At 56.8% G+C, this 21,893-nt stretch overlaps 1 protein-coding gene and 1 pseudogene across 7 annotated transcripts; one reads left to right on the top strand and one right to left on the bottom strand.

The window, feature by feature from the left end:
• Positions 1–269: 269 nt before the first annotated feature.
• On the bottom strand, positions 270–3,785 carry LOC109574461 (small nuclear ribonucleoprotein F pseudogene; annotated as a pseudogene).
• A 56-nt stretch (positions 3,786–3,841) lies between these two features.
• UBTF (upstream binding transcription factor) lies at positions 3,842–20,726 on the top strand. Of its 7 annotated transcripts, none has more exons than XM_070773597.1 (21): positions 3,842–4,058; positions 7,669–7,793; positions 9,315–9,490; positions 10,041–10,124; positions 10,218–10,373; positions 12,779–12,843; positions 13,110–13,230; positions 13,587–13,697; positions 14,049–14,182; positions 14,353–14,494; positions 14,784–14,825; positions 14,962–15,075; positions 15,179–15,334; positions 15,723–15,857; positions 16,019–16,129; positions 16,543–16,631; positions 16,734–16,923; positions 17,698–17,745; positions 18,067–18,138; positions 18,237–18,380; positions 18,459–20,726. In XM_070773597.1, exons 2-21 carry the CDS (start codon positions 7,736–7,738, stop codon positions 18,582–18,584), a joined length of 2,274 nt encoding a protein of 757 aa, XP_070629698.1. In that variant the 5' UTR covers positions 3,842–4,058; positions 7,669–7,735; the 3' UTR covers positions 18,585–20,726. The 7 variants fall into 7 exon arrangements, with proteins under 7 accessions (XP_070629698.1, XP_070629697.1, XP_070629693.1 ...); XM_070773596.1 differs by lacking the exon at positions 3,842–4,058 and adding an exon at positions 4,600–4,738; XM_070773592.1 differs by lacking the exon at positions 3,842–4,058 and adding an exon at positions 5,042–5,203.
• The last annotated feature ends 1,167 nt before the right edge of the window (positions 20,727–21,893 follow it).

Here is a 21,893-nt window from a genome sequence, read left to right as displayed (position 1 = left end):
CTTGCTTATTTAACTTATATGCAGAGTACATCATGCGAAATGCCGGATTGGATGAAGCACAAGCTGGAATCAAGACTGCCGGGAGAAATATCAATAACCTCAGATATGCAGATGACACCACCCTTATGGCAGAAAGTGAAGAACTAAAAAGCCTCTTGATGAAAGTGAAAGAGGAGAGTGAAAAAGTTGGCTTAAAGCTCAACATTCAGAAAACTAAGATCATGGCATCCGGTCCCATCACTTTATTGCAAATAAATGGGGAGACAATGGAAACAATGACAGACTTTATTTTTTTGGGCTCCAAAATCACTGCAGATGGTGAGTGCAGCCATGAAATTAAAAGATGCTTGCTCCTTGGAAGAAATGACCAACCTAGACAACATGTTAAAAAGCAGAGACATTACTTTGCCAACAAAGGTCCATCTAGTCAAATCTATGGTTTTTCCAGTAGTCATGTACAGATGTGAGAGCTGGATTGTAAAGAATGCTGAGTGCTGAAGAATTGATGCTTTTAAACTGTGGTGTTGGAGCAGACTCTTGAGAATCCACTGGACTGCGAGGAGACCCAACCTAAAGGAAATCAGTCCTGAATATTCACTGGAAGGACTGATGCTGAAGCTGAAACTCCAATCCTTTGGCCACCTAATGCAAAGAACTGACTCATTGGTAAAGACCCTGATGCTGGGAAAGATTGAAGTCGGGAGGAGAAGGGGACGACAAAGGATGAGATAGTTGGATGGCATCACCAACTTGATGGACATGAGTTTGAGTAAGCTCTGGGAGTTGGTGATGGACAGGGAAGCCTGGCGCACTGCAGTCCATGGGGTTGCAAAGAGTGGGACATGACTGCGCGACTGAACTGACTGATGTCTACAATGGAATACTACTGTATGGCAATGAAAAGGCATGAACCACTACTACGTGAAAGATCATAAATTAATCTCAGACACAATGGTGAGTGAAAGAGGCCAGATGTAAATATATATATACCGAATGATTCCATGTATATGAACTCCAAAAACAGACTAAACATATGGTAATAGCTCAGAATACTAGTGACATTTGGAGGGGAATACTGGCTTTGAGTGAGCTTGCTCAATGCTAGAAATATTCAATATCTTGATCTAGGTGGTAGTTACATTATATATATGTGTGCATGTATGTATATATATGTGTGTGTGTGTATATACACATGTTACATGTATACTGTGTAAAAACGCATCGTTGTATTCTTTAAGATGTGTGCAGTTTACTATCCGAAAGTTATACCTCAATTAAAAAAGAAAAAAATAAAAGAGGGACAGTAGCTTCCTCACACTCAAATAAGAAGCAGCAGCTTTATGTCACTATCTTAAAAAAAAAAAAAAAAGAAAACAGAACATTTCCAAATTCACATTATGATACATAACTTTGAAAACAATATGTTCATCTGTATACCATCTAAAATTACTCCATGTACACTAGGAATTGAAGTGTCACACTTTGGTTAATGCATTCCAGGCACAGCAGGGATTTTATATGAACTAGTGCTGGGATACTGGCAACCCAGGGAAAGCCTGGGGCCAAGTGGAGAATGTGTAGCTAGGATTATGCCTTGTCACCAGCCTGGCTGGGGTTGTGGAATGCTGAGGCTCTGCTTGGAGGCACAGGGCAGAAAACTGGGAGCAAGGGGGGAATGAATTGGGAGAGGGGGCATAGGTAGGTTCCCTTATGCTCTGGGCCCATAGTCCATATCTCTTGGGCCCATAGCCCAAGTCTAGACTCCTGACCTCACCAGAGAGACAGTAGATGTAAAACAAGCCAGTCAGTTTCCAAGTGGGAAGAGTGCCAGCCATGATTTTTGCTGCCCAAGGAACAAAAAATCAATAATAATCATTCTCATGATTCATGTTCACCCTGTTTTATTCCAAAGCACTTTACCGAAAGGCTCCTTGGCCCAGCCAAGAAGTTCAGGGCCAGGAGCCAGGACACCTGGACACTAGATCTGTGTGTGGAAGACTTGGAACTTTCTTGGGGTCTAAGTTTCTCCCATTGTAAATGTTGCAAGTGACATTGTGGAGTATTTTACAGTTTTACATACATCTTACTCAACCCTTCAACCCCTGGTGAGAAAAGCAGAGAACATAGGACTGCTACTCTAATTTTTTTTTTTGAAAACCAAATTTTTATTGTCTACAAATATATATATATATAAATTCCCCCCAAAGATGCTATTCTCTCATTTCCCCATCTCTTCTTCAACACCCCTAATATAAAGGACATTATTACACTTCATTAAAACTTCACCCAAATGTCCAGACAATGCTCCATCTATGTATTCTTCTGTGTTTGCAAGCTGCATGTTCATATAGCCATCTACAGACACAAGGTAGCCTTTGTACTCCATTCCCCATTTAAGCTTCACCATTACTGGCTTTCCTGTTGATCTGTTGAGGAAAGGTTTGGGGTTGAGGGGCAAACTCATCGTTACTACTGCTGCAATAGTGGGGAAATGCTGCAGGATACTCGCCGATGCAACTGTCCTGCGACCTTCGAGACTGAAGTAACCACACAGCTGCTATTCTAATTTTATAGACAAGAAAACTGGGATCAGATGAAGTTAAGAGATTTAATCAAACTCACACTGTTAAGGTGGGAAAGCCCAGAGGCTGGAAACCTGGGGCTTCTGACTCCAAACCCTTTGCTGTTTCAAAGTCAAAACAAGAAAGTCATTCCCTGCAGGTTCTAAGTTGGAGAAGGAAACGACAACCCACTCCAGTATTCTTGCCTGGAGAATCCCAGGGTCGGAGGAGCCTGGTGGGCTGGCGTCTATGGGGTCACGCAGAGTCGGACACGACTGAAACGACTTAGCAGCAGCAGCAGGTTCTAAGTACAGTGTGACATGGCTTGGTCCTTCATAAAATGCCCTCTGTAGGTTCCAAGGGCAGAACTGAGTTTGTGGGGAGGGGGAGAGGGGAGTCAAAAATAATACCAAATGATGAATCAAAAGTAAAGAGAGAGCCTGCGACGAGGGGCCCTGAAGCTTAAGCTTCATTACCATCAAGGTAAATCGGCCCCTCCTACCCACTAAAAAATCCGGACACAGCAGATCTCGACAAGATTTTCCTCCCGGTTTGTGAAACGTGGCAGATGTGGGCTGTGGAAGTCCTGGGAAAGGACTCTCAGTTCTCCCAGGAGACAAGAGAAATTACAGCAGCAGCGAGGCCGTGGTGTGAGGATGGAGAAGGCTGTGTGACAGGGGAAGAGTCCAAAGGGGCCGGCGGCCCAGCTGGCAGTGCCGCTGTGGTAGGCTGGCATCCCTGGAGCCGGGGGCGATGGCGCCGTCCCGGAGCGATGGCCCAAACCGTAGGCTCGCCTGATGGAAGCAGGCGTTCTTCAGACCGTCTTCTGGCTTCCTGCGTCCAGATAAACCTTTCTCGGTGGAGGAGAGGAAGAGACAGACAACCGCAGCCGACGGCAGTGGGAGGGTAGATGGTGGTCGCGCCTAGGCCTTTCGATCTCCGGCCCGCAGGATGGTGGAGAGCGGAGGCCTACGGGAAGGCTGCCCCGCTGCGGCTCTCGCGGCGAGGCCGGGGTGCCAGGCTCCCCTCGCGGCTCCCCGCCGCCGCCCGGGGGAGGAGGGGCGGGGGGGCAGCGCCCGCGGCCTGCTTTCCCAGGGCTGGCCAAGCCTTTTTGACAAGCTGATAGCGTGCCGGGGATTGGCTGGTCCGGGCGTGACGCCGGTTAACAACAAAGGTGGAGTTGGAAGAAATTAGATTAAAGGAGGGGGGGGGGGTGAAATTAAAGGGGGAGCAGGCTGGGGACTGGAGGCAGAGACCGAAGGGGAGATGCGCGAAGCGCGGTCTCACGGCTCCGCTTCGCCCCGGAATCCCCTTCGCCTAAACCCACCGGGATTTTTGCTCTCAACCGACTCCCGCGGCCCAGCTACCGAAGCGGGGGTGGGACGGATGGTTGCTGCTTCTTGAAAAATGCCCCCAACTCTCACCCTGACACCCCCTTGCTATGGCCCAGGGGGAGAACTCTTTGCTCGGACTCCTCGGATCCTAAACTCGGAGGAGGTGAGGGGCATTGAGAATAGCGAGAGGTTCGCTCTAAACCCGGAAGGCCCTCGCGGGGCACCGAGAACGGACAAGGCGGGGCACTCCCCCGGTTTTCCAATGTGTTGCAAACCTAAGAGCTTTTCTTGCTTGCTTTTTTTTTTTTTGGTAACACCCTTCCCCCCTTTTCTCTCCCCTCCACCCTGCTTTGGCTCCAGGGTTGCAAAAGCAAAGAGCAATAAAAAAAAAAAAAAGAAAGAAAGAAACCCGCGCATACACTCAGACACACACCAGTGGCGACAGGGGGAGAGTTGGAAAGACGTAGGAGAGAAGCAGGAGGCAGCGGGGAGGGAGCAATGGGAGCGGGAAGCCGGCAGGTTCCCTCGCAAATCCCCCTCCGGCCCCACGTCGCCTCGCCGGCCCCGGCAGGGGAGCGAGGAGCCGGGCGAGCAGATGGAGGAGTGGAGCTCGCTCTAGGCAGCAGGCTTGGCCGGAGAATGGAGGAGCCGCCAAGCGATCGGCTGATTGGAAGAGAAACGCAGAGCGATGGAGGCGGGGGTAGGAGGACGATTTCTCTGCGGGGACTGGCGGCGGCGTATACGCCCGGGTCGGGCGCTGCAGAGCTTGGCTAGCTTTCAACCCGCGCTCGCCGGCTCCAGCCCCGCGCGCCCCCACCCCCAGCCCTCCCGGCGGCTCCGCAGGTGAGTGCGAGCTGGGGGCAAAAAGACTCGAAAGTCTCAACACGCCCGCCCTGCCAAAGGGAGGGAAAAAAAAAAAAGAAAAGCATTTTTCCTTTTCTTTTTTTTTATTTTCGTGCAGCCCCCAAGCGCGGTGGGAGGGAAGGGGTGAGGCTGAGTCGCCCGGAGGAGGCGGAGGGGCCAGGCGAGGCCGGGGTGGCCCGGGAGGCGGCGGCGCCGAGGCGGCTCTGACGGGCGAGCGCTCGGAGCGGCGCTGCGCTGCGCCGAGGCGGGCGGGCGGGCGGGCGGAGCGGGGCGGGCGGAGCGCGGCGCGTGGGGCTCGCCATTAGCCGTCGCTCCGCTTCGCCATCTCGGGCTTTGTCTGGCGGCTTGCTGCCCCGGCGTCGGCTGCGGCGGAGCTGCGGCTCAGCTCTTCGGCCCGCCGCACCCCTAAGGTGCCCTTGGCCCGTGCTCCCATTCACACGCTCGGTAAGTGAGCCCCGGCGCCGCGGATTTCGGGGGAGAGGGGTTGCTGCGAGTGGCGGCGGCGCCGATCTCCATGCGCCCGGGCAGGCCTGGGGAGCCATGCCGGGCTGGATTGAACCAGCTCCCACAGAGACTCCTCCGCCGACCCGTCGCTTTCTCGCCGTTTGCGGGATTTAAAGAGCAAAGATTTTTTTTTTTTTTTCTGTTTTAATTTGCAAAGAGGACATTTTTAGGATTTTTTTTTTTTTTTTTTTTTTTTTAAGTTTCGTGTGTGTGCTGCTTAGCAGCGAGGCAGGCTCCGAAGCCTGGCACGGCGATTGGCTTGCGTGCGCCCCAAGCCTGTGGCTACGCTCCGGGGATAAGGGTGGGCGCGAAACGCCCGCTCCAGGAGGCGGGCGAGTGAGCGGGTGAGGGCTGGAGTGGAAGCCCGAATCTGAGCTGGGGGAGAGAGCTCTGGAGCCGGGCTGCAGACACCCCCGGAGCCTCTCCAGCTGCCGGGGGGCCCTCCGGGCACCCTCTCTGCGGTCGCGACTCGCGCCCTCCCTCCCGCGCCGGCCGAGCCTGCTAGTTCCCCCGCGGGTCTGGCGAGGTCGCTCTCGGCGCCCGCCCGCCTCGGCTCCGAGCCCCGCCGCCATCCGGGCGGCTGCGTGTCTCCCTGCCCCGACCCCCCCCCGCCCCCGGCGGCAGCAGCAGCCGCCGCCGCCGCCACCACCACCACCAGCACTACCCCCCTCCCCTCCTTCCTTCCCTCCGCCTCGGCCGCCCGGGTCCCCCCAGCTCCCGCCCCTCCTCCCAGCTGCCCCCCGCGGAGCCCGCCCGGGCAGGCTGTGGGAGGGAGCGGAGCCGGCGAGGCGGGCGGGCTGGCGCTCGCTCCCCGGGGGTCGGTGTGCGCTCTACGGGGAAGGACGCGCTCGCTGCCCCGCTTCTCCCGCCCCCCCCTCCCGCTCCTCCTCCTCCCTTCTCCCTCCTCCTCCCCGCTCCGGCGGCGGAGGCTGCGGCGGCGGGGGGTGTGCGAGCTGAGGCCGGGGCCGGCGGGCGGGCGGCGGGCGGGCTGCCTGCAGGCGGAGGGCGCTGTGCTTTGTGCTTTTCGCCGCGAGGAGCAGCAGGCAGCAGCCACAGCCGCAGCCGCCGCCGCCACAGCAGCAGCCGCCGCCCCAGCGCCGCCGCCGCCGCGCCCGGAGGAGGAGCCGCTGCCGCCGCGGGAGGGAGCTGCGGCTGTGCCCGGCCGAGCGGGGGAGGGCGCCGCCGCTCAGAGCCGGGGAGGGAGCCGCCGGAGCGGGAAGCCCGGAGGCCGCGCTGCGCCGGGTAACCGAGGCGGCTGAGGACGCGCGCCGGGTCGGGGCCGGGGCCAGGCGGCGGGGAGCGAGCCGTGGGTACGGTGGGCGCCCGGAGGAGACCCGGGGCGACTTCCAGGCAGAGAACTGGGCGAGAGAGGACCAGGGCAAATGGAGAGGACGCCGAGAGCCGGGGGAGGGGAGGGCAGGAAGCGAGGCCCAAGCCGAGCCCCGGCCGCGGGCGGAGGAGCCCGCGCTTCTCCGAGCCGGCAGGCGCAGTTCTCGCCGGCCGCCGGAGGGGGCGGCGGGGCCGGTGAGCGCTGCTCTCCCGCCTCCCGGCCGCCGTCCTCCCGCCCTCTCCTTGGCTCGGCTCCCCGGAGGCCCGGGCGGGGGCGCCGGCGGGGCTGGGCCGCAGGCTCGGGGGAGGAGGCGGCGGTTCCCGCCGTGGTCGCGCCTCTGCGCCGGGCTCCTCCGTGCGCGTCGAGGTGGCTGGGCGGTGGCGGCGCCTCTGGCCGGGGTGGGTGGCTCGGGGGCGGGGGGCAGGCCAGGCCGCTTCTCTCCGGCTGCTTGCCCGCCCAGGCGGGCGGGGACGGCGTCGGGAGCCTGAGGGGGAGGGCGTCGGGAATCCGGATCCGGTCCCCGGGGGCGGTGCGGCCGCTGCGCTCCGGGGCTGGCGGCGGCTGCGTTGCGTCCGGGTCCCCGCCGGGTTGCGGAGGCGGGGGGAACCGGCCGGGGGGAGCGGGAGGAGGAGACTGAGGCGCGTGCCCGCTTCCGCGACCGCGCGCGCCCTTTACCCGCCCTTCCTCCTCCCCCGCCCTCCAGCCTGGGGCCTCCCCGGGGCGGGGCGCGCAGAAGGGGAGGAGTTTTTTTTTTTTTTTTGGCCGGGGTGGGGGAAGGAGGGCGGAGGGCGGAGGGCCGGCGCTCGCTGCGCGCTGGAACGCGGAGCAGTGTCTCGCGTGGGCAGCGGAGGGCGCACGCCCAGGAGCGGGGCTGTAGAGGCTGTAGGGGCTGGGGGTGGGGTTAGGAGGTAGAGGAGTGCACTCTCACCCCCACCAACTCATCAAGTCTTCTGGAGTTTTGGCTGGGTCTCTCTGAGAGTGTGGGGTTATGTCCCCCTCCCCTTTTGGGGAGGGAGTGATAGACAGACCCCCACCTCTCAGCCCGCCTGAGAGGGGACTGGTGTCTCTTCTAAAGGGTGAGGTGGCTTTGACCCCGGCTTGCCTGGCTAGCACGACCGAGGAGGTGGCTGGACGGCTGGAGAATGAACGGAGAAGCCGACTGCCCCACAGACCTGGAAATGGCCGCCCCTAAAGGCCAAGGTAGGAGCCCCACCCTCAGCCCTCTTTAACTTAAACCCTCCATTCTCACGTAGGTATGCGAGGCCCACTCCCCTTCTAAAGGTTTTCTCTCATCGGGATTCTCTGAACTGAAATGGGAGGAAGGCTCTTGAGTGTCAAACACCCCTCACACTGGGTGTTTGGCTAAACACAAACTATTTGGCTTTGAACCTACAGACTGTATTTTTCACACTCCATTTCCCCCCCAGGTTAGAGAGGGAGGAGGAGGCCTTTTTAGGTCTTCCTTCAGGGGTTCCCAGTCACCCCGAGTGTGTCCTCAGCAGTGCCCTGGAATGGGAGGGGAGATGAGAGATATGGGAGCAAGGGGGAGATGAGAGGGATTGGGAAAGCTTTTCAGGGTTGTTTTTTTTAATTGCTATTAAGAGAGCATAGTTTTTGGTGAGGCAGGTTGGAGAGAAGGGTGTTTTGATGGCTGGAGACCTCAAACACACTTAATTATACTCTACCCCATCCAGTGGGGATCCAGTTGTAGGGTGGCAGGGTGGGTAGGATGAATCTGAGCATCTGGCAATGCCTGTGGGGCACTGAGAGGAGAGAGGATTATGGGTTCATGTGACCCTCCTGCAAAAACCCGGACCCAGGTGACCAGATGTGAATGCAAGTCAAGAGCCCTTTTGACTCCTAGCCATGGATAGCTATCATCCTAGCTCACCTTCCCCAGTAGTCCCCTCCAGAGAGCCCTCAATGGAGCTGCCTTTCAGTGACTGGAAATAGCTAGTCCAGACTCCTTTTTTTTTTTTTTTTTTTTTTGCTTCCATAGGGAATTGGGCTGAGAAGACAACTCAGAATTCTAGGAGGGGGGCCCTCTCTGGAGCAGAGCTCACCCTTTGCCCACCTGCCGGCTTTGCCTCATAGCTGCCTTGTATGGCTCTACCATTGTTTTACTTGCTCCAAAGTCTCCTTTGGTCCTTTCTGAGAGAGAGGGTAGGGCGGTGGAACACTCACATCTCTAATGTTAGTCTCCAGCTATGCTGGAGCAAAACATTGGCGTGGGTTCTCCTTACAGCCCACACCCCTGCCTCAGTCTGCACATTTAGGGTAGCCAAGTAGAACTGGGACTGAATTTAGCTTCACGTTTAGGTGTGTGGCCTCCTTGTTTCCCTTTCTTCTGCAGTGAGCTAGCTGTTCTCTAACAAGGTCCCAGATTACTGGCTTCCTTCCCCTCCCCCCTTCCCTATGATAAATTGTAACCCATGGCAGGCTGGCACGTTAGAAATGATAATAGCTTTGCAGTAAGCCAAACTTGGGTCCAAGTCTGTTTTTCTGGGCGTGATGTTGTCTGGACTGGAGTCCCTGCTCTAATCTGTATGGCCACAGCTTTTCCTTAGGGCTAGGCCATGTGTTGTCTGTGTCTTCAGAGGGGAGATAACCATCTGAAGGGTCGGAGATGCTCTGGGAAGGAAGGGTTGAGTGCTTAAGGACTGTGGCATGGTTGGGGGCTGGCATGAACCAGGCATAATGGCCTTTCTTACCCTTCCCCAGACCGCTGGTCCCAGGAAGACATGTTGACTTTGTTGGAATGCATGAAGAACAACATTCCATCCAATGACAGCTCCAAGTTCAAAACCACCGAGTCACATATGGACTGGGAAAAAGTAGCATTTAAAGACTTTTCTGGAGACATGTGCAAGCTGAAATGGGTGGAGATTTCTAACGAGGTAATGGATTCCCCCTCCCTCCCCAACACATTCGAACACACATCTTCACCTACCCTTACTTCAGCCTTCTTGGTTGGGGCGATGAAACAGAAGTCTATAAACAGGAAGGAAAGAGACCAGGCGAGGTCCTTGTGTGGTCGCCCTTGTGCATCTCGGGAGTTGGCACGGTTGACAGCACTGGCCAAGACTTCTCAGTTCTACTTTCTAAGCTATGTGGCCTTGAATACTTACCGTCTTAGAGCATCTGTCACCTGAGCTGTTCTGGGGATTGAATGAGGTGCTGACATGGACCACCATTTCGAGGTCAGGTGGTCGCCTTGTTGCTCTCCTACGATGTGTACCGACTGCCCGGACCTCTGCAGTAAACATGGGCCAGTGCCTGGGTATCAGCGCAGCCTGAGCTGTGTCGCTCTCGACCCCAGCCCTTCTCCTTTGATATCTTCAGTCTAGTGGAAAGTAGAGAAGGCCTGTTGGAAAACGAGGGTATGCTCCTGGGTGGCATTCCCCTCTTCGGCGCTTCCCCTTACCTTCACCTCCTTTCTTCCTCCAGGTGAGAAAGTTCCGTACATTGACAGAATTGATCCTCGATGCTCAGGAACATGTTAAAAATCCTTACAAAGGCAAAAAACTCAAGGTGAGTTTCCAGGTGGAGGAACACGAGAGTTCAGAGAAGCAAGGCTCAAAGAACAGTGTCTCACCTAGACCATGTCCTTGTCGCTCCTTCCAGAAACACCCGGACTTCCCAAAGAAGCCCCTGACCCCTTACTTTCGCTTCTTCATGGAGAAGCGGGCCAAGTATGCTAAACTCCACCCGGAGATGAGTAACCTGGACCTGACCAAGATTCTGTCCAAGAAATACAAGGAACTGCCGGAGAAGAAGAAGGTGGGGGGCGGGGGGCTAAGGTGCAGAGGGAAGAGGTGGGGAGAAGCTGGTATGGTGTAGGTTATCTGGCCGGAGGGGGAGGGGGGCAGCAAGGGTTTAGACTGAGGGACCTGGCGTCAGGGGCATGGGTGGGTCAGCAGAGTGGAGGAGGGCCTTGGGGAGCTCACCTGATCATCGCCTCCCGGGCCCATATACCCTCAGCTGTCGGTACTGCTACAGATGTAACCGTGACCAAGGCAGACACCCGAAACACACATGTCCTCTTTCACACACACGTCCTCACTGTTAGGCCCGCACAGCTGTTCACTTCTGTTTCCCCACATGGTCTCACTTGATGCTCATAGAGGTAACTCCGGGAGACTGAGTGGTCCAGATTTTGTGTTCAGAGGAATTGGGGTGCAGGAGGGCGTCGTGTCCCAGGACCATGGTTTAGTGCACGGGCTCCCTGCCTAGCCCTCTTCTCTAGGCAGGTAACGGGCGCGTCCCCAGGTTACATGGACTTCCTCCCCCTTACACACATTGTCCTTTGTGGCCCCGTGCTGTCCCAGATCGTCAAGCCCATTAACCTTGGGCAGAGGCTGCCCCAGCCTCCCAGGCAGGGGTGGACATGGTCAATACAGTGAGGTCGTGTGGTCCTTGGGAGAAACAGGCAGCATAGCATCGGAGGAGCCTGCAGGTAGGACAAGAGTGAGAGGCGGTGGGCAGAGAGAGACGCACAGAAGAGATACTGCGTGGTGAGATGGAGCCAGGGAGAGATGCTAGCGAGGGGCAGCAGAAGAGACAAGAAGGCACACTTGCTGGAGAAGAGACAGTTGTAGGCAGCTGGCTCTCGGGAGGGCACTAGCCCTGGGAGCAGCTCTTGTCCCAAGTTGCACACCTTGGCTTCAGGCTCACATGGCCTGGTACTGTACCCAAAAAAGGAGCTCGCTTGTCTGAGTCGATCCAGCTGTCTTCAGCTGCTGCCTGAACCAAGCTGGAGGATGAACCGCTGGAGCTATTCTTGACCCCTCCAATGGGGCCATTGCAGAGTTGACTGTATACACAATGCCCAGACATTCCCACGGGGTGAGAGGGAGAGGCAGAGGGTCTCAGGACCAGGGCGGGACAGAGGAAACTCCGAGGTACACTGGACAGGGTGCCAGCCTAGGGGACACAGTGAGCCTGTTCCCCTGACTGCCACTGCATCACCGTGTGTGTGCCCTTTGGTAAGTCATTTCCATCCTCTGGGCCTGGTCTTGATCTGAGGCGTGGAGGGTGAGCCTGATCTGGGTGGTGCCTTCTGGCTCTGAAAGCTGCTGTTTCTGTGAGAGGAGAGCTGAGACTGGGGCAAAGGAGGCAGGGCTCTGCTCTCGGTTTTTTTGTGGAAACCTCAGAGGGAAGCAGAACTGCCTCGCTTCTTGCACCTGATGAGAGGCAGAGGTTGGGCTCAAGCAGCATGTGTCCCTGGCCGCCTCCAGCACTATTCTGGTTGTGAATCTGGGAAGACGAGGGAGAAAGGAAAGGGGGACGTTGAAGTGGGGCCAGGAGGGGAGGTAGACGAGGAAGGGAAAGAGACAGGTTGGAAAAGAAGTCCAAGAGGGAGGGAGGCAGGAGGGATGCAGGTATGGAGATGGGATGGTGGGAACAGAGGACCAGGGTGAGAGAAGGAAGGGAAGCCAGGCCGTAGAGGAGTAGGACTGGGCTGGGTGAGGGAGGGCGCAGGGAGCCAAGAACCTGGAAGAAGGGATTGGAGGCAGGGAAAGTGGTCATGACTGAGGGTTGTGGTGGGGATGGTGTCAGGATTGCCAAGGACAACCAGGGACCCAAAGGTAGTGGGTTGGGGCGGTCGGGGGGAGGAATCCAGATTCAGGAGACAAGAATTCACTCTGGGCTGCAGTCAGTTAAGTCTCTCCTCAGGGCCTTAGAAGTGGGACTCAGCCTGCCCCCGGCCCTGTGGGCCACCTGAGATGGCACACTAGTATTAGCTGCCACAGACAGAGGAGGAGCGAGCGACAGGCAAGGCCTACGCCCTCCCCTGACTCCCTCCCTGGGGGTTTCCTTGGTGTTGGGGAAAGGCAGAGGGGGACTATCTCGGGGAATCCCAGGGCTGTCACTGCTTAGTGAATGACTGGGTAATGCCAGGTGGCCAGCCCCCTCTACCCCTGTCTCGGGACTCTCCCTTTCTTAAAGGGAGGGGATGGGATGTGTCCTGGGAGACCCCTGTAGCTCCTAGTGTCTGGGCTACAGAGTCCCCCCTCAACCCACTGGAAGGTAGGCCATCATCTTCCCTCCCCCCACCCCCGCCACTCATGACATTCTCCATACACATCACTGACAGGGAGGCAAAATAGCTAGAAAGGAGGACTTGGTAGGGTTTGTGGCTCAGCTCTTGGGTCATGGATGACCCCATCGCCTCCTCCCCCCAGATGAAATATATTCAGGACTTCCAGAGGGAGAAACAGGAGTTCGAGCGAAACCTCGCCCGATTCAGGTAAGGCAGTGGAGCCCAGAGGAGGCCACAGGGTGCTGGGTGTGGCAGGAGAGGGGATCAGAGCCTGGTGCTCACCACCCCTGAGGCATGGAAGATGGATGGGTCACCTGTTGACGCTCAGGGGCAGAGACTGGCAGCTAACCACTGGTCCACTAGGCCCCAGCTGATGGGCTGAGGAGCCTTAGCGAGTGGGGCAGCTAGCCGGGGTCTTCCCTGGCAGGACCCCCTCTCCCACCACTGACTGTCGCTCCCCGCGCCCTGGCTAGGGAGGATCACCCAGACCTAATCCAGAATGCCAAGAAGTCGGACATCCCCGAGAAGCCCAAAACCCCCCAGCAGCTGTGGTACACCCATGAGAAGAAGGTGTATCTCAAAGTGCGGCCAGATGTGAGTGTCCGGCCAAGGGGTGGTGGGGAGGGCGCACGGTGGTGGCAAGGGGGGAGCCGCGCCAGGTCGGCCGGGCACGGTGCAGGGGAGCAGGAGAGGAGGCCCCTCCCCAGGGGTGGGCTGCATGGACAGGGCCTGGGCCAGCTGGCGTGTGCGTGCGTGCGTGTGCGTGTGTGAGCCTGTCCCCTTGCACCCAGGCGGGACCCTCCGCCTCTCTGCCTTCCCCTCCTGGCCTGTGGGGGACACTCTTGTGACCTCCTGTGGCCTGAGGGGGCGGGGGCCTCTGTGTCCCCCTCCCCTTCCCCTCCCCCCTCCCCCTGGCTGGCTGTGTGTGTCTGACGGCTTTTGGTTTGCAGGCCACTACGAAGGAGGTGAAGGACTCCCTGGGGAAGCAGTGGTCTCAGCTCTCGGACAAAAAGAGGCTGAAATGGATTCATAAGGCCCTGGAGCAGCGGAAGGAGTACGAGGTTAGGCTTCCGCTGCGCTCCTCCCCATCCGGCTCTTCACGAGCCTCTGCCCTCTGACTCTGCGGCCTCCGCACTCTGCGGGAGGCAGTCACTGCCCGTCCCGTCACTGAGGGAGGGGCCTTCTGGGCCCCTCACCTCTGCCCCTACCTTCCCCGCCCCCCCCGCCCCCCCCAACATGAGATCTCAGGCTAGGGCAGGGCAGGGCACCACGTCTCGTGTGACACAGCAGATGCACGGCCACCCCCCAGCTTGGCTCCCTGCCTCCCTTCCCCAGCGGCTCTCCCCCACCCCCCCGGCCCCGGCTAACCCCACACCCCGTTGCCCTCCATCCCCTCCAACCTCACTCTGCAGGAGATTATGCGTGACTACATCCAGAAGCACCCCGAGCTCAACATCAGTGAGGAGGGCATCACCAAGTCCACTCTTACCAAGGCCGAACGCCAGCTCAAGGACAAGTTTGATGGGCGACCCACCAAGCCACCTCCGTGAGCGCTGCCCTGCCCTGGGGTTGGGGGATGGGGGGTGAGCCGGCAGGCAGCTAGGGAGCCGGGCTGATGAAGGACCTCAGCCCAGGCTCTGGAAGTAAGGAGGCCGCTGCCCTGGGCCTCCCTGGTCACTCACAGGCATGCTCTTCCCTTGCTGCCGGTTGTGACAGGAACAGCTACTCGCTGTACTGTGCAGAGCTGATGGCCAACATGAAGGACGTGCCCAGCACAGAGCGCATGGTGCTATGTAGCCAGCAGTGGAAGCTGCTCTCCCAGAAGGAGAAGGATGCCTACCACAAGAAGTGCGACCAGGTACGCCGGCGGGAGCCAGCCCTGGAGTGGCGGGACTCCCGGAGAACCTTGGGGTTTTGAAGCCTGAAGTCTGATCCTGGGCCCTTGCTTTACACGCGGTGTTGTGCTTGGTTTAGTGTCTGTGCTGATTAAGGCAGGGTCTCGGGCCTCATGCCTACCAGCTATGGAGGGAGACTGGGCCCTGGCCAGGCTCTGGACGGTTTGCTGAGAGGCTACTGTTGGTCCCTGGAGTATAGGAGGTCTCCCCGAGGCTGCCCCCGATTGACCTTGACTCTCCTTCCTTTCCCAGAAAAAGAAGGATTATGAAGTGGACCTGCTCCGTTTTCTAGAGGTGAGTGTTCCTTCGGGGAGGGCAGTGGGCAGAGAGAGGCCAGGGAGTGGTTGGTGAGCAAGGCCCCTAGGACAACACAGACACGGCCTGGGGACTACACATTCAGCCCCATGCTGCCCACTTTTTCCCTGTCCAGAGCCTGCCTGAAGAGGAGCAGCAGCGGGTCCTGGGGGAAGAGAAGATGTTGAACATCAACAAGAAGCAAGCCACCAGCCCAGCCTCTAAGAAGCCCTCCCAGGAAGCGGGCAAGGTGGGCAGGGGGCATGACCAAGCAGCTAGGTGGGGTGGAAGGGAAGAGGCGAGGCTCCCCGTGAGCACCCCGTGGACGCCGACCCTCTTTGCACATCTACAAGGGCGGCTCGGAGAAGCCCAAGAGGCCCGTGTCAGCCATGTTCATCTTCTCGGAAGAGAAGCGGCGGCAGCTGCAGGAGGAGCGGCCCGAGCTCTCAGAGAGCGAGCTGACCCGCCTGCTGGCCCGCATGTGGAATGACCTGTCGGAGAAGAAAAAGGTCAGGCTTGCCAGACCAGAAGGGGCTGCCAGGCAGAGCCTGGGCCGCTTCTCCCCCGGGGGCTAGCTGCACTTCCTCACCCTGCCCCGGGTCTGTGTGTGAGGTGTGAGCCACACAGCGGCCTGAGCGCAGATTGTGGGGCTGGGAACCTAGCGAGCCGGAAGGCGGGAAGCTGTCAGCTGTGGGCTGTGGGCTCCCTGGGGAGCAGGGCCGCGGGGCGGCTTGAGCCCCTGGCTGGAGACATCTGCACCAGCCCACGCCTCCGCTTGCCCCACCCCACCCTACCCTTGCCGTTAGTGGTGGCGGGGAGAACCTTCCATTGCAGGACGGGCCGTGCGCGCCCCCTGGGGGTGGCCGGAAGGCTGACGCCTCTGCTGTCCCTCCGCAGGCCAAGTACAAGGCCCGGGAGGCGGCGCTGAAGGCCCAGTCGGAGAGGAAGCCAGGCAAGTTGCCGGAGTCGCCCAAGAGAGCAGAGGAGATATGGCAACAGAGTGTCATCGGTGACTACCTGGCCCGCTTCAAGGTAGCAGGCAGTGGGAAAGGGGTGTTTTTCCTTTTCTTTCTTTCTGGATAAGTAGTTGCTTTATCATTTATCTTTTCGGAAAGGGGTTGTTCTGCCACTGCCCACACAGTGGGCAGCCCCAGGTGACCCTTCTCACTTCTGACACCCTTCTCTGTCCCCAGAATGACCGGGAGAAGGCCTTGAAAGCCATGGAGATGACTTGGAACAACATGGAAAAGAAGGAGAAACTGATGTGGATTAAGAAGGCAGCCGAAGACCAAAAGCGATACGAGGTGGGAAAGGGGCTTCTGGTTAGCTTGGTGGGGCAGGATGGAGCTGGGGCCACCTCCCCCCACTTAAAACTCAGGAGCATCCTCTCGGGTGGGCGGCTTTCCTTACTGCGTGGGACTTGGAGCCAGAAGTCCCGGCTTGGGTTGTGTGACCCTGAATAAGTCTCTTAACTTCCTTCTCTGAGCCTCAGTCATGCATCACTAAAATGAGGGTGAGGATACCAATCATGTGAGTGCAATTATGAAACCACTTTCAGACGGCAGGACCTACCCGACAAAGGCGTGAGTGGTTAGGAAGTTGCTCCCTAGCTGTGCCTTAGTTTCTCCTCCTTCCTGGCATTTAAAAGGAGTCAGCTAGGGACTGCAGGTACTGGGGCAGGAGAGAGGATAAGTGACCTTTCTGGGTGTCCTCATAGAGAGAGCTGAGTGAGAGGCGGGCACCCCCGGCTGCTGCAAACTCCTCCAAGAAGATGAAATTCCAGGGAGAACCCAAGAAACCTCCCATGTGAGTCTGGGGGCTAGAGTCCCTCCTGAGATGGGGAGGGTCAGGGTGGAGGGGCTGCTTGGTTGGTGTCCTGACCCTCCCTGTGACACCCACACCTCTCAGGAATGGTTATCAGAAGTTCTCCCAGGAGCTGCTGTCCAATGGGCAGCTGAACCACCTGCCGCTGAAGGAGCGCATGGTGGAGATTGGCAGCCGCTGGCACCGCATCTCCCAGAGCCAGAAGGAGCACTACAAGAAGCAGGCTGAGGAGCAGCAGAAACAGTACAAAGTGAACCTGGACCTCTGGGTCAAGGTGAGAGGGCAGGGGACCTGAGGATGCATCATGCTGACTGGTCTGCATTCATGGTTTCATTCAGCGTCCCAGCAGTCCTTCAGGGTAATGATTACTATCAGAGATAAGGAAACTGAGGCTCAGAGAGGTGAAGTAACTTACCCCAGGTCACACAGCCAGGGAGTAGGAAGATCCAAATCAGACTGCCTTTTCCTCCCTCCAGCTGGGACCAGGGGATGTCTCCAAGACTCTGGCTCAGCCTCTAGCCTCTGAGCTCCGCTTCTGTGCCTTGCTTGAGCAGTCAGATCTGTAAAGTGGGGAGAGTCACCAATATCCTCCCCAGCCACCCAGGTGGGTTGGCCAAGGACCCAGGGGGAATAGCAGGGTTTAAGGGTTCCAGACATTTGGTGAGCCCCAGATTGCCTTGGCAGTGGCTCTGGGCTTGGCTTCTGGGGAGAAGTGATTGAGCCACGCTATGGCAGTCTTCCGGGGGCGCTTCTCTGAGTTGAGAAAGGCCCTGACTCTGGAGCCTCCATTTGGGTAGAGCACAGGACAGACATGAAAGCAGTCTTAGGACAGGGTAGCTTAGAAAAGGCTTTGGAGCATCTTAAGCAGAAATACTGAGCTATGTTCTCAGGTCCTTAGGGTTCTCTGCAGAGACCTAAGGAGACTGGGATGGGCGCAGGTGGCATGATGGTCAGAGCTGAGCCCACTGCCTGGCGCTTGACCAGTGTGCTCAGTCAGCAGTAGTTTGGGTCATGTTCCCGCCCTCACCTCCTCCTCTGTCTCCCCCAGAGTCTGTCTCCCCAGGAACGTGCAGCATATAAAGAGTACATCTCTAATGTGAGTCTGGGAGCAGGGTGCTGTTGGGATAAGGAGGGAACTTGTGGTGGGGGTGGGGGCTAGGGGGTTGCTCCTTGGTGGCTCAGACGGTAAAGAATCCACCTGCAATTCGGGAGATCTGGGTTTGATCCCTGGATTGGGAAGATCCCCTGGAGAAGGCAATGGCTACCCACTCCATTATTCTGGACTGGAGAATCCCATGGACAGAGGAGCCCGAGTCCATGGGGTCACAAAGAGTTGGACATGACTTTCACTTTCTGGGGGGAGCAGTACAGAACTCCTGGCTACTCCCTTTGCCCATGTCCCCATCCCCTCCTACAGAAACGTAAGAACATGACCAAGCTGCGAGGCCCGAACCCCAAGTCCAGCCGGACTGCCCTGCAATCTAAGTCGGTAAGGAGCCCCTCCCAGAAGGGGGCGCTGGGGTGGGGAGATTCAAGATGCCTGGAGTGGCACGGCAGGGACCACTGATGTGCTTCCATCCCTCCCAGGAGTCTGAGGATGATGATGAAGAGGATGAGGATGAAGACGAGGAAGATGATGAAGAGGAAGACGATGAGAACGGGGACTCCTCTGAGGATGGCGGGGACTCCTCCGAGTCCAGCAGCGAGGATGAGAGCGAGGATGGGGATGAGGTGGGGTGGATGGGGCATGGAGGTGGGGGGGTTGCTGCCAGGATGGCCCCCTGGTGACCACACTTTCTTGTCGCCCAGAACGAGGAGGACGACGAGGACGAGGATGACGACGAGGACGATGACGAGGATGAGGACAACGAGTCCGAGGGCAGCAGCTCCAGCTCTTCCTCCTCGGGGGACTCCTCGGACTCTGACTCCAACTGAGGCTCAGCCCCACCCGGGGCTCCCCTCCCCGGCTGATCACCTTTGTTTCTCCCCCATGTTCTGTCCCCCTGCCCCTTGGCCTCCCCCACTTTCTTTCTTTCTTTCTTTTTTTTTTTTAAACAAAACACGGTGGGGGGTAGGCGCTGGAGGCGCCCAGGCCAGAACTCTGCGGCCTCAGAGACATCAGCCCTGGGGGGCCCTCCAGGGAGCGTACCCATCAGACTGAGCCACCACTGGACTGGTCCAGCCCACCCCCTCCTCTGCACTTGCGGTTTCCGGCATGGACAATGGACCCGGGAGTGGGTCGGGGTTCCCAAAGAGTTCAGTGAGGCCCCCTACACCTGCAGCCCAACCCAAGGGAGGGTGGAAGCTTGAGGAAGACCCCTTTCTTTCCAGAGGGGCTTGCAGCCTGGACCCCTACATTGGAACTGGAGGCAGGGAACATGGGAGAGGAGGGCGGGCGCCTATGAAGAAATAGGCCTTGCCCCATGGCCCTCTTCTTCCCTGCCCCCTGCGGGAAGGAGCTGCCTGGACCCACTCACGGGGGCGGGGGGGAGGGGGCAGAAGTGTTTTTTATATATGTGTATATATTTTTTTTTTAAGCTCTGAGCTGTCAACGAGACGTTTCCTACCGATCTCGGCTGCCGTCTCTGTTGTCATTTCTGGGAGAGGGAGGGTTTAGAGGGTAGGTTTGGGGCTTTTTTAAAACGGTCTTGACGTGTATGGAAAAGTGTGTGTGTGTGCGCGTGTGTGCGTGTGTGTATGCGTGTGGCCTGTACATAGCATGGGTGCACCTGTGGATGTGTGCAAAGGCACGTCTATTTGTGCGTGTAAGAGAAGGTAAAAGGGTTGTGAGGGCTATGGAGACACTGACCCTGGTGGGAATAGGTTGGGGTGGCCCTTTTCTCTATATCTTCTGCTTTGCCTGATCTCTGATTCAGTTCGGGTGTACTGAAGCCACTCTGGTGCTTCCTCTGCTGGTTTCCCTCAGCCAGGGCCATTGGCGCTACTGCTAGTCTCCAGTATCCATCAGGACAGTGGGGAGGGGGACAGACCAGGTGAACCTTAAACATTTGATTTGGCGGGAAAGGTGTCTCCAGCTCATCTGAGGGGTCACCCAGCCACCGTCGGCTCTGAACCTGGGCTTCAAGAGATGTATTGGAAGCTCTTAACTTATACACCCCTCCTGCCTGCCCCCCATATCCTCCAGCTACCCCACCCCCATTTCCTTTGATTTCTCAGGTCAGCTCCCTTCCCCACCCCATCTCCCCAAACCCACAGCTGAGGGAGAGGTCTGCAAAAGCTGCTTTGACAGCTGTCCTAACCCTTGCCAGCCATCCCCCAGATTTTGGAACCCTGATTCCTAGACTCTCAAAAAGCCAAGCCACCTAGTCTCTGTGGGTTTAATTTTTATTGTTGCTTTTGATCAAATTTTTTTAAAACAATCATGTCAGTGACCTATTTAATTGGGGGTTTGTGCTTTTCCACCCTCCCCCTCTGAATGAAAGGCAAGAGGAAGAACTCTTGTCTAGGAGGTGTGGTGGGAAAGGTGGGTCCCGCTCAGAGGAAGGCAGATAGATAATCTGCTTTGCCTCGGATGTGGTGCTGGGGGTGGGAGGAGCTAGTGGGGGATACTCCCTACTCCCCACTCCCCTTTCTTTGTCCTCCGGGAATTAGGTACAGGGGTTCATAGGTTCTATTTCTTCCCAAGAGCCCCTGCAGAGAGCCCCATTTCCCTGTTCTAGTGCCCCTGCGCTGTTGTGTTTCAGTGGAATGTGTTTTTCATTTAAAAACAACTTTGGATGGGGCATTTTTTTTTTTTCCTGTTTTAAAAATTGAAAAATTCTTACAGTACAAACATGGCTGTGGGGGTGGGGGCGTGGGTGCTGTAAGAGGTCACTCTGAGTGCATTTTGGCACTGGGATGGGATGACTGGGGTGGGAGGACCCCTGCTCTCCCCTCCCACCCCGTTTTTTTCTAATATTTAAGAAGTGTTTTTTGTAGGTTTCAACAACAACCACAACTTGAATTTGTATCATGGGAGGTGGGAGGGAATGGCTTAGAGGTGTCTGCCTAAGCTTAAGGCCAACTGTGGAAGTTTTGTTTTCCCTTTTTTTGTACAATAAAGTAAAAATACAAAGATTTGACTGCTGTCTGATCACTGGACTCAGTGAAGTGGGAGTGGGGGCAGAGGTGACCCAACAGGCTCAGTGTGGTAAGACCCTTGAAGGCAACTTGTTTGCCTCTTCTTTCTAGAACCATCTTCCTCATTCCTGAAGGCTCCATAGCAGCCTACTTTCACATTGTTTTGTTCTACTGTTCTTGTACTTTCTCAATTCAGTTTGTTAACTTAGGTAGTCAGACCACTAAGGACTGAGAATTTGGAAAACAAATTTTCTCCCAGCATGCACTGCCTTTAAAAATGAAGGTGATGAACCATTAGGGTCAAGGGTTCACCTTGGTCATGCAAGGGCTAATCATTGGGAGTTGGGGTAACCTTGAGCCCTCAGCCTCACCAGGGTGAGGAAAGACTTTCCTAAATGACCCAGACCTCTGATGGGAAGTGGGCTGGGCCAAGATGACTCACTCTGAGGTTAAAGAAGACAGCCTTCCCTCCACAGGCCTCAGCTGGGTTCCCAGAGCCACCAAGGGCTAAAGACCCAGGCCCATTGAAGACCTCTCCCTTCACCCCACACCCCTCTCTCACTCTTTGCCAAACTTCTGAAAAGCTCCTTGCCCCTCACGGCCTTCTATTTCCTCACCTTCCATTCACTATTCCCCTGAGGGGAATATGTTCATCATTACACCGAGTGGATGTACTCTTGAATTCTTGGTCTACTCTGCTGGCATTGGCTCCTCCTCCTCATTCTATCATAGGTATTCAAGTCACTCTATGAACTTCCAGTTATTACCCATAGTAACCATTCCAAAAAGTGGCCTCTATAGAGATGTCTCTTCGAAGCTGCAGACCAGTACAGGCTTCAGTGTATCCTCTGGGGTATCTTGCAGGTACCTCAAGACCCCAGATGAGCACTAAACATCTACTCATTAGTATCAGCCTTAACTCTTCTCCCTATTTCATCTCTCAGTGAAGGGAGGTGAAATTTGCTTACCGAGACACGTTTGTTCCACTTCTTGTATCTCTCAAATGTGTCAACCTGCTTACATCCTCATCCTATTCAAGGCCATCACCATTGCTCATCCTCTGCAAAAACCTAAAACTCATCTTCCTGCTTGCACTCTTGCCCCCTACAGTCCATTCTGCACACAGCAACCAGAGCTATCATTTAAAAACAAATCTGGTAACTT

Source organism: Bos indicus, chromosome 19, assembly GCF_029378745.1.
Source record: "Bos indicus isolate NIAB-ARS_2022 breed Sahiwal x Tharparkar chromosome 19, NIAB-ARS_B.indTharparkar_mat_pri_1.0, whole genome shotgun sequence".
NCBI classification, from domain to species: domain Eukaryota; kingdom Metazoa; phylum Chordata; class Mammalia; order Artiodactyla; family Bovidae; genus Bos; species Bos indicus.
Note: the sequence above shows the minus strand (reverse complement) of the source record. Positions and strands in the feature narration are given on the sequence as shown.

Bases quoted from the DNA above. Each gene is read 5' to 3' on its own strand.
- UBTF (XM_070773597.1), top strand. From the start codon at position 7,736: ATGAACGGAGAAGCCGACTGCCCCACAGACCTGGAAATGGCCGCCCCT. The intron at 12,844-13,109 runs GTAAGGCAGTGG...CGCCCTGGCTAG, and splicing joins CGAAACCTCGCCCGATTCAG to GGAGGATCACCCAGACCTAA. The intron at 15,335-15,722 runs GTCAGGCTTGCC...GTCCCTCCGCAG, and splicing joins ACCTGTCGGAGAAGAAAAAG to GCCAAGTACAAGGCCCGGGA.